The following is a 10,629-nucleotide window of genomic DNA, read 5'->3' as shown; positions in this document are numbered from 1 at the left end:
AAACTTATTTTTGCACTGCATCATCTCTGACTCACCACTTTCAGTGTGATCAGAAAATGTAGAAAGTGTACAAAGTGCTATTTTCCAGCCTATATAAGCTTGTTAATCAGTATATGGTTTGTCAGTATGCCTGCTACATGTAAATCATGCTGAGGCCAAAGATGTGTCTGTGCTGTGAATATGATTTGAATACAATGATATGAATAAGTGCAGCCATGTCCACTCATCATTATTGCACAGTGCATCACTGGTGTGTAGTGCAGCCATGGGCAAGACTACAGGCTGCTGCCAAAGCTTTCTGTTAAATTATGAAACACCAAAAATACTGGTTATTCCAAACACAGGGGTAGGATGTGTCTTCAGGTTCGCCCAGCTTCTGGTGTTGCTGTATGTGGTGGGGTGAGTAACAAAAAGCTGTTGCCACTGTTCTGCGTTGGGATTTGGTAAAATGTGGATATACCATTATAATGAGCTTCCTGGTGATTTGTTATTGTTTGATTGCACTGTTAATATTTCCTTCTGCTGTTAACCTGCAGGTATGTGTGTGTGGTGCGGAAGGCCTACCAGGAGAAAGACTCTGTCATCAGTACCGTCACCACCAAAGTGAAAGGTTTTGCCTTCACCAACACGTCTGACATGGACCCCCGATTTTGGGATGTTGCTGATTATGTTATCCCACCTCAGGTACATATATATTTCATCTTTATTACAAAAACGCGCACACAAACTTTATAACCTCTCTACAACTTAACTTATCGTTCCCGGTATAATATGACATGGCAATTGTGAAAAACTGATCTACACAATTTGTTCAGCTACATGACAGCGAGTACAGTGAGTTTTTCATTGACTTGTGACATCTGTGCTTTTCTTCTGTTTAACAGGGTGATAATTCATTCTTTGTAGTAACAAACATGGTTGTTACCCCCCATCAAACCCAGTCACGTTGCCCTGAGGTGAGTCACTGATGCTGCGTGATGTGGCATCAGATGATGTTTCTGCTCAAACAATTTTAGGGTGACCATTTTTTGTTGAATGACAACATGTCATTAGAGTTTAGGGTCATTTCTAAGACTCTTCTAGAGTTACAGCTAATTATTATTATATATATTAACACTGATTATTTGCATGATTGATTAATCTATCAATTACTGTCCCAACAAACAGATTAATAATTTAGTCTAATATGGTAAAAAGCATTTGTTAAAAATGTTCTGAAAAATAGAACATGGTGTGGTGATGGCGTAGTAGATAAGACGCATGCCTTTGGTGTGAGAAACCCGGGTTCAATTCCCCACTGCGATGCATCCACCAGGCGTGCGATCTCTGACAGAAAAATGTAAAATAGCTTGCACCAAGAAATGTAAACTAACAAATGAAAATGCTTTGAGAAAGGTTTATATGCACATCAGGAAAACAGGCAATTTAAATATAGAAAAAAACAAATGTGCATTGTCCCCCAAAAAAATTAACTTAAGCTGACTACTGCAATATATTCTGTAATATTTTTATATTTATAAATTGTCACCTGCCAGCTGAATTTTTTGTTTCTCTTCATATAAATGAAGACATTTGCACCATAAATCTTCTCATGTTGTTTTTGACCATCGTCACGTCCAGCCTGCTAAAGTTGAGTTAGTTGAGTGCCAGGGCTGCTGTTGTGTAGCATAAAGTGACTTCTGAACTCTCTATAATGTAGCACCCGGGGTTCCCTCTGGTTATGGAAATCATAGAATGTTACAAATGGATAAACAGCAATTTGCTCAAGCCAATGACTACTAAAAAGTTATTCTGATATGGATGTATACCTTGCCACTAGCTAAGGGGGTCAAAACAGTTGACAGATTAACACTCATTTCTCCTCCAGCTTCCAAACCCATCAACTACTTGTGTAGATGACTGTGACTGTATAGAGGGCCACAGCAGTCCTCGAGGCAATGGTAGGCCTTCCTCATTAAGTAGCATCAGACTGATGTATGTTAATACATCAGCTGTAAATGTACAGCAAACACCACCTGACATTTATTTTCCACTCAGGTATACAGACAGGGCTGTGCGAGAACTATACCACAACTGTCCGGACATGTGAAGTGCTCTCATGGTGCCCTCTTGAAATTGACACTAAGCTGCCTAAGTAAGAACATATGCACTGCCTTAGTAGTGTTAATAATTAGTTAGAGTATAATGTAGATATGGCTTGCCAAGTTGTTTTCCTGTCCCACAGACGTGCACTGCTGGCTGCAGCAGAGAACTTCACGGTGCTGATCAAAAACAGCATAACATACCCCAAGTTCAACTTTCACGGGTCAGTGTTTCTGAATGTGAAAGAAAGATGTGTAATGTGAGAGGCGTGTGCTCTTATCAGTACAGCATATGCAAACACACTGTTTTATTGTGTGTCATTATATCAAATGTACTGTACATCTTCTTTGCTCCCTCAGAAGAAACATACTGCCACATATTAACTCCTCCTACCTGAAGAGGTGTGAGTTCAGTCGTACAACGGACCCTCACTGCCCAATATTCCGTCTCAAACACATCGTTTCCGAGGCCGGAGAGGACTTTCAAGACATGGCTGTGAAGGTACGCCCAGAATGAAATACAGTATCTCACAAAAGCGAGTACACCCCTCACATTTTTGTAAATATTTTATTATATCTTTTCATGTAACAACACTGAAGAAATGAGTGAACAGCTTGTATAATAGTGTAAATTTGATGTCCCCTCAAAATAACACATCACACAGCCATTAATTTCTAAACTGCTGGCAACTAAGTGAGTACACCCCTAAGTGAAAATGTCCAAAATGCGCCCACATTTTGTGTGGCCACCAGCTTCAGCCTCAGCTTCTTTAGCAAGGCAGTGGTCGTCTTGGAGGTGTGTTTGGGGTCTTTATCATGTTGCAAATACTGCCCTGCAGCCCAGTGTCCGAAGGGAGGGGATCATGCTCTGCTTCAGTATGTCACAGTACATGTTGGCATTCATGGTTCCCTCAGTGAACTGTAGCTCCCCAGTGCCGGCAGCACTCATGCAGCCCCAGTCCATGACACTCCCACCACCATGCTTTACTGTAGGCAAGACACACTTGTCTTTGTACTCCTCACCTGCTTACCTGATTGTCAGCCATGGTGTGGCATGTTCTGAGTGGAACCTGTCCTGTTGAACCGCTGTATGATCTTGGCCACCGTGCTGCAGTTTCAGGGTCTTGACAATCTTCTTTTAGCCTAGGCCATCTTTATGTAGAGCAACCATTCTTTTTTTCAGATCCTCAGAGTTCTTGGTGCCATGTTGAACTTCCAGTGACCAGTATGAGGGAGTGTGAGAGAGAACACCAAATTTAACACACCTGCTTCCCATTTACACCTGAGACCTTGTAACACCAACAAGTCACATGACACAGAGGAGGGAAAATGGCTAATTGGGCCCAATTAGGACATTTTCAATTAGGGGTGTACTCACTTTTGTTGCCAGCGGTCTGTCTGATGTGTTATTTTGAGGGGACAGCACATTTACACTGTTATACATGCTGCACTTTTGTGAGATACTGGATAACACACCCATTTTAAAAAATGTTCATCACTGTATAATTTATCCCTTATCTCATATCTCTGTTAAATTTCAGTTGTCAAGTCTTTGAAACTACAGTTGGTTAAGGTGTCAAATTTGTCTTTCACTTCCACAAAATTGGATCGTGAATTTGTTTTTCAACATTTAATTATGTTTGTAAAGGGTGGTGTCCTAGGTATTATTATTGACTGGAGCTGTGACCTGGACTGGTGGGCAGGGAAGTGTTACCCCAAATACAGCTTCCGCAGGCTGGACAATAAAAATCCTGTCAATAATGTGGCCCCTGGACACAACTTCAGGTGAAACTATTTCCAACAAATGCTTTTTTTTTTTTAAAAGGGACAGTGCACATTAATGAACATTTTAGTTTTGCATCAACATAAATATGCCGGATTTAGCCAGAAGATAAATTTCCATCTGTAGTCCCTGGCAGGTCATTACTAAGGTCAATACAAAAGAGGACAACATAATAAAACAATAGAAGGTATACTACAATACACAATATAGAAGACAGTCATTATGCTTCACTCTGCAGATCATGAGCTAGTTAATAAAGTCTGTTGTAAAGTGCAAGATGTTAAGTTATGCAGTTTAAAGTGCTATTCTATGCAATCAACTACAATTTAATGCATTGAAAGCCTAGTCAGTGCAGTAAAGTGCTGCATCTAATGTGGGACCACACAGCAGGGTGAGACCCCAACTGTATGATCCCACAACAAGGTGCCCCACTACAGTGCACAATCATGGAGGGTCAATGTAAATGTTACTAATAAATAGATTAAGCTGAAAATTTGATTTTAAAAACCCTGCTTTTAGGTTTGCAAAATACTACAAGACCCCAGATGGAGCGGAAACTAGAACATTAATCAAAGCATACGGGATCCGGTTTGAAGTCCTTGTATTTGGAACTGTGAGGCCTAAATAAATCTTGAAATTGCAATGACTTCATCAGCAAAATGTGTGTGTTCTCTTTGCTTTGACAATACCTGAGGGTTCATTTATCTTGCAGGCAGGACAATTTGGAATTGTACCAACCATAGTGAACTTGGGTGCAGCATTAGCATTGCTCGGTTTGGTGAGTAGACATTTTCAGCCCTGCACTTGAAACATGATAAAAAGTCAGTTATACAAAGAAATACTCATAATAGTGTTTTTCCACAGGTTCCCAAAGTTACCGACTGGGTTATGATGACATTCGCGAGAAAAAGAGATCTTTACAAAAAACATAAAGTCTCATTTCTAAATGAGGAGACTGACACCCACTCAGTAAGTGACTAATCTATCAGTTTCACATTTTACATGTCTCATTGCTGGCAGCAATTCAATCATTGCTCCACAGTTAATCTGTTTCTTTCTATTTTTATAATACAGATGTCTGTGGGCACCAGCTACGGAACCCAGTAGCATGGTCACATCTGAACCTGCTCTAAAAAAACTGAAATAAAAGTTTTTCATCATTTGAATTCTTCAATAAAACTGATTAAATGTGTAAATGTAAAGACTGAGTGTAACATATGTTAGAAAATACCTTTTAGTCTCAGTCACAGATGAAAGATGACTCCCCTGTACCACGTACTGGAGCTGCCATGTACATCCCAGCAAACAAAATAGGCCTTTAAAAGAGATCATCTGTCAGTATATACAGTTGAGCTTATAGCCATTTTGATAGCATTGCAGTAGGTAGAAGAAAATAATGAAGGCAAGGTGGTCATTGCATCAGATAGCTGAGTAGCGCTCACCAGTATTTAATCTATTAAGTCCTGTAGGCTAGATCTGGTATTTAGTATCCCTCATTCTCTGTATAGAATGTATCATAAGGGACTGACTGTCTGCTTTGTTTGGGTTCCTGCCCATGTAGGGGTAGAGGAAAATGAAGACGCTGATATTCTTGCAAAACAAGCACTTAAATCAAAGTCAGTTGACATGCAAGTTCTGCTAAGTAAATCTGAAGCTAAAACAGTCATTAAAATGCAAAAAATATGGCAAGAATACTGGGAACTAAATGAAACTGGAAGAGATCTTTACAGTATACAGAATCATGTTGGTCTGGGAAGAAAACTGGGTGCGTGCCAGAAGACAGAGACAGTACCCGTCTAAGGAGAGGACACACAGTGCCAGTACCATTCACTTTATAAAATAGGTAAACGCCTAACTGGATACTGTGCAAAATGTAATAGTTTAGAGACAATACAACATGTGCTGGTTGAGTGTAGGGGCTATGTGGAGGCGAGGAGGAAAATAGCAGCAGTTGTAGAGAAAGCTAAGCTTACTTTCACTGTCGAGAACATCCTTGGGGATAAAGCATGTGGAATATCTAAGAACCTCATGAAATATCTGAAGGATACGGAATTAATAGAGAGGATATAGGTTTTAATTTTTTTGTTTATTTGTTTGTTTGTTAGTTTTTTTCGTTTTTGGCTAGTCTGCAAATCATCTGTCACTCCAGTCCGGTAGATGGCAGTAATGCTCCTAAATGCTGGTTGCCAACCGCCAATCAAATCAAAAGAAGAAGAAACGGCTTCTCAGCATGCTAGCTAACAGGGAGGGGAAGCAGAAGAGCTTTTAGACAGAGGCATAGTTAAAAAAAAAATAAACGTGCTAAAATAGGATTTTTATAACTTGTATCCAGCTTTTGGTTCGTTAACTAACGTTAGTAATGCACGTCTAGCAGTGGTGTACATCGAGGAACTAGCCTTGATAAGCAACGAACCGGCCAGCAGTCTAGTTAATACTGTGTTAGCCTGACAGCTAAACTCGCAGTTGGGCAGCTGGTTTCTTCTAGTCAGCATCGATGAGGAAACCCACCCCCGGCGTAAGTGCTGTAAACAACACTGACCAGCTTGTCTTCAGTTAGCTAGTTGGTCTGAGCAAGAATACAACAGAATGACAGGTGAGTGACGCCATACTGGCTTAATACTTTGAGCCAACATTTTTTGGTAGCATCGTTAATGAAACGTTGTTCAAGTGTTTAATATTAACCCCACTCCGGTTTCCTCAGAGGATGCCGTCTTGCTGAATGTACCTGTCATTCGGCAGCTGTACCACTGGGACTGTGGGTTAGCCTGCTCCAGGATGGTCCTGAAGTAAGTGCCAATGTTTTTGCATTGTGTACTCGGCCAAATGTCTTTTAATAAAACCTCTCGATGACATTTAAACTGTACTACCTAGTTGCATGCACCCGCTTGACCTGTGTGGTGTAACACAGGTGCACTACAGTTAACCCACGGGGAGTCACAGTCTGGAACTGTCCGATTCTTGCAGGTACCTCCATCCAGTCAGTGATGAGGAGTTTCAGAGAGCATGCTGGGAGCTGAAGCTGACAGAGAGTGTGTGGACTATTGACCTGGCCTACCTCATGTGCCATCTAGGAATCAAACACTGCTTTTGCACACAGACTCTGGGCGTTGATAAGGGATTTAGGAATCAGGTACTTTGCTGAGTAAGCGATCAGTACAGATACTGATTTTATTTCTAGTTTTGGTGTGTAATAATTTCTTCATTGTCTTTTTGTATGATTTGCAGTCCTTTTACAAGAAACACTTTGAAACAGAAGAAGACAGAGTGAACGAGCTCTTCCTTAAAGCAGATAGCAAAGGTGTGGTGATGAAGAAATGGTGAGTTTCCCGTTAATTCTTATTAACTTGGACAGTCCACCTTGGACAAAGTAAATCTAACACCTGAAATGTATCTGTGGTTATCTTTCTGTAGTTCTGTGACGGTTCAGGAAATCCAGTCTCATCTGGAGCAGGGCCACGTTGCCATAGTGCTGGTCAACGCTGTCGTCTTGACTTGTGAACTCTGCTCCTCGCCTGTGAAGTACTGCTGCTTCCTGCCCGTGGGTCAGAAGTGTTTCTGCAGGAAGCCGGAGTACCAGGGTCACTTTGTGGTAGTGTGCGGCTTCAACAGGACCACTGGCTGTATTTTCTACAACAATCCTGCATATTCTGACCGTGAGTAATCGTATGTGTCCAGAGCACAAGCACAATGTGGCAGAAGTTTATTTCAAAGAAAAAACAGTCATTCTAAAACTAAATGTCACTGGTTTTAAAGTATAATGCCATGAAGTGTTAGAAATTACACCAGGACTTGGATGCCTGTTGTCTTTTTTGAAATAATTAAAGGGATTTTAGGTTTCTTTTTAAATTAGCACTGAAACAATTAATGGATTAATCAATAAGTTAATCAACAGAAAAATAAATGGCAACACTTTTGAAACTCGTAATTTTCTAAATCATCCATCAGGTCATAAATGCATTTGCAATTTGTAGTTTCTCCATTTTAGATGTTAACGTTAGTTAATTGAATAACAGTTTGGCTTTTGGAATATTGGTCAGACCAAACAAACAATATGAAGACCTCACCATTGGGCTCTCACTACTTGAAAGACGTATTTGTAATTTTAAATAATTTAGGATTAAAAATACAAAGTTTAATTGATGCAAAATCATCAGTCAATTTGCATTGCATAACAAGACTAAAGCCTAGTTCACACTACACGATTTTTCGCCCGATTTGCCCGGTCAGAGATCTCAGCGATCGTCAGGCTGTGATCGGGAGTAAATCAGCGGTAGATTGTCGGTTGCCAATCCTTAAGTGTGAACTACTCAACGATGCATCAAAACGGCTCCCCGACACATTTGTGACACAACGCCGACATCTGCCAGATATCTAGCATGCCAAATTTTCAATCTTTAATCTGGAGTTGGCCGACTCAACATCCACATCCAGCCAATGAGAGCAGGCAGCTACTTTTTCACCGCAAAACACTTTTTACTCCCCTCCAGCTCTCTCTGTAGCTCAGACAATCCCTGCTACCTGCATGTGCTAATCCATTCTTTCACCCATATTTTTTGTCTTTGGTATTGGTATCTTTCTGATAACAGACAACAGCTGTTTCCTGTGTAGTTTCGCCACATTTCACGTTTCACATTTCACGTGTGTCCAGCGTCGGGTGACAGAGTCCTTGTCAGCTCGTGTAGTGTGTGTCCCTGTCACTGATCAGTCGCGTAGTGTGAACACCACAACGACTTCAAGACTCCCGTCACAAGTTGGCAAGTTGTGTAGTCTGAACAGCACGGCCATCAGCCGACGCTGAAAGTCATGTAGTCTGCACAAGCCTAAGCTCACACAGGTCGATCGTGTCGGACTTGACAGCGCCGTTTTTACTCCCCATCCCTGCAGTCGCCTGCAGCTCCGACTATCAAGTCGAAAGCACCTATTAAAACTCATCCTTTGGGGGACATAGATGTCTGAACTTCATGGCAATCAGATAGTTGTTGGCATTTCACACAAAACACCAAATGTGAACCTCATGGCGGCGCTAGAGGGAAAGTCAAGGGATCACCAAAGTAATTATCTAGGAACCATGAATGTTTGTACCAAATTTCATGGCATTCATCTAATGCTTGTTTTGTTGTGGTGGACCGACCACAGACAACAGACTGATGGGAGCTAAAAATGGAAGAAAGTTATATCTTTTGACTGTGTGTTTGTGTGCACGTGTGTTTTAATCAGGGGTGTGCTGCACCAGCATCAGTAACTTTGAGGAGGCTCGGCGGAGCTATGGGACAGATGAGGATATCCTGTTCATCTTTAAGGAGAGTTGATGGACTGTGATGGTGAATTTGGATTTCACTCTTCTTCGGCTCATCATTATAGTGGCATGATGCTGCAGGTCAACAGTCTTGGACTAGTGGCTCATCCTGTTGTTGCAGATCCCCCGGGCCTTACTCTCCGGTGCTAATAAGCCCAACTGCTCACATGAAAAGTACTGCAGAATCACCGCTCTTATTCCCTCTTACACAGTCAGCAATGCTCGATCTGTGAAGGAGGTGGGAGGTTCAGCAATCTGTGTTTTCTCTCCCCCTCCCTTTTTGAGATGAGCAGATGCGTTCACATGAATTTTATTGCGTGTGTTAAATTTTAATTACTGTGGTTGCTCATGTATTGGAGCTGTTGAAATCTCTTAACTGTTGAGTACTTGTGAAACTACAGTGGATGAAATGTGGGAATCATGACATACAATAGGAATTAACAGGAAGTAGTGTGCACATAATTCAGGGCTGATGATGCCAACATTTAGTATATCAAATCTATTTGTTCTGTTCAGTCTGAAACATCACCTACACTTGCCTTTAAAAAAAAATCCTAACTCACCTCTCAGTCACTTTTTTTTCTGATGATTTTATCAACAGGGAATAAAGGAAGTAGTTGTGTTTTTAAGAGTCTCAGGTAATTAATGCCCTGACATGCGCATCAAAAGACAACTAATTCAATGCAATATTCCATAGTCTGTCTATGGAACACAGTCTGCCTGCTGCCTGTAAAAGGAGAGTGGATTGACCTACTGACACTTGAACATTCATTTCACGGGGCGGGGGGCGGGGGGGGGGGCATCTTGTGTGTTTTGGTGTCGTGGTAACTTGCTGGATTGATGGATATTCCATGTTTGTTCATGTGGCAGAACAAAGGTATAATATTTGACTCGATAATGTTCTGCTGAAAGAAAGCAGAAGGTTATTTGCTCATAATTATTTGTTAATTTTGGTATTGTGTCTATTATGTTTTTGCACTACTCTTTTCAAACCAGACATAATTGTTATTTAAATGAAAGATTTTACTTCTCTGAACCTCTGATAAGTGATCTCTTCCTGACTGTGCTCTTTGGTCAGAACAGGGCGTTTTAAACCACAAACTTTATTTTTTATTACACATAGAGCTGCATTTATTATGTTGTAATTAAAGGATTTGAACATATGCTCCATCCATGTCATTTTCTTCAGTCAAAATGAGTATTTAATGAGGCACTTTAACTATAACGTTTTGCCAGATAGAGAGGATAAAAATAGGCCTGGGCCTTGTTTTTCATATGTGATTTATTAATGTGGGCTATCATATTAGCCAGCTAGTATGATCAATTCTTGTCTAGCTCACTTGGTTCTTTGGAGGACAAGTTCATTAATCATGAAGTACATCAGTAAGTAGCAGTAGTCAGCTGAGGAAGCTACTGTATCTTTCTAAAGCATAGTCTAAATATGAAATAATACCTAAAATCTCTTAAAG

At 40.8% G+C, this 10,629-nt stretch overlaps 2 protein-coding genes across 3 annotated transcripts; both read left to right on the top strand.

The window, feature by feature from the left end:
- Nucleotides 1-235: 235 nt before the first annotated feature.
- On the top strand, nt 236-5,060 carry p2rx4b (purinergic receptor P2X, ligand-gated ion channel, 4b). 2 transcript variants are annotated; one of them, XM_038703581.1, is made up of 12 exons: nt 239-399; nt 537-684; nt 885-956; nt 1,868-1,940; nt 2,038-2,134; nt 2,225-2,305; nt 2,442-2,583; nt 3,730-3,866; nt 4,384-4,477; nt 4,577-4,642; nt 4,729-4,833; nt 4,939-5,060. In XM_038703581.1, the coding sequence occupies exons 1-12, from the start codon at nt 266-268 to the stop codon at nt 4,969-4,971; spliced, it is 1,182 nt and encodes a 393-aa protein (XP_038559509.1). In that variant the 5' UTR covers nt 239-265; the 3' UTR covers nt 4,972-5,060. The 2 variants fall into 2 exon arrangements, with proteins under 2 accessions (XP_038559510.1, XP_038559509.1); XM_038703582.1 differs by lacking the exons at nt 3,730-3,866; nt 4,384-4,477 and having other exon boundaries at nt 236-399.
- A 1,019-nt stretch (nt 5,061-6,079) lies between these two features.
- On the top strand, nt 6,080-10,323 carry gucd1 (guanylyl cyclase domain containing 1). The gene is made up of 6 exons (XM_038703579.1): nt 6,080-6,457; nt 6,566-6,650; nt 6,829-6,994; nt 7,090-7,181; nt 7,276-7,517; nt 9,082-10,323. Exons 1-6 carry the CDS (start codon nt 6,451-6,453, stop codon nt 9,171-9,173), a joined length of 684 nt encoding a protein of 227 aa, XP_038559507.1. The 5' UTR covers nt 6,080-6,450; the 3' UTR covers nt 9,174-10,323.
- The last annotated feature ends 306 nt before the right edge of the window (nt 10,324-10,629 follow it).

The sequence above is a fragment of the Micropterus salmoides genome, unplaced genomic scaffold (assembly GCF_014851395.1).
Source record: "Micropterus salmoides isolate LMB-PRFRI ecotype aquatic unplaced genomic scaffold, ASM1485139v1 Ms_hic_scaffold_7, whole genome shotgun sequence".
Lineage (NCBI taxonomy): Eukaryota > Metazoa > Chordata > Actinopteri > Centrarchiformes > Centrarchidae > Micropterus > Micropterus salmoides.
Note: the sequence above shows the minus strand (reverse complement) of the source record. Positions and strands in the feature narration are given on the sequence as shown.

What these genes read in the sequence shown, in the direction of transcription:
- p2rx4b (XM_038703581.1), top strand. Translation starts at nt 266, where the DNA reads ATGGGCAAGACTACAGGCTGCTGCCAAAGCTTTCTGTTAAATTATGAA. An exon ending in GTGTTGCTGTATGTGGTGGG is followed by an intron (nt 400 to 536) that starts GTGAGTAACAAA and finishes GTTAACCTGCAG; the next exon opens with GTATGTGTGTGTGGTGCGGA. An exon ending in CATTAGCATTGCTCGGTTTG is followed by an intron (nt 4,643 to 4,728) that starts GTGAGTAGACAT and finishes GTTTTTCCACAG; the next exon opens with GTTCCCAAAGTTACCGACTG.
- gucd1 (XM_038703579.1), top strand. An exon ending in GGTGTGGTGATGAAGAAATG is followed by an intron (nt 7,182 to 7,275) that starts GTGAGTTTCCCG and finishes ATCTTTCTGTAG; the next exon opens with TTCTGTGACGGTTCAGGAAA. An exon ending in CAATCCTGCATATTCTGACC is followed by an intron (nt 7,518 to 9,081) that starts GTGAGTAATCGT and finishes TGTTTTAATCAG; the next exon opens with GGGTGTGCTGCACCAGCATC.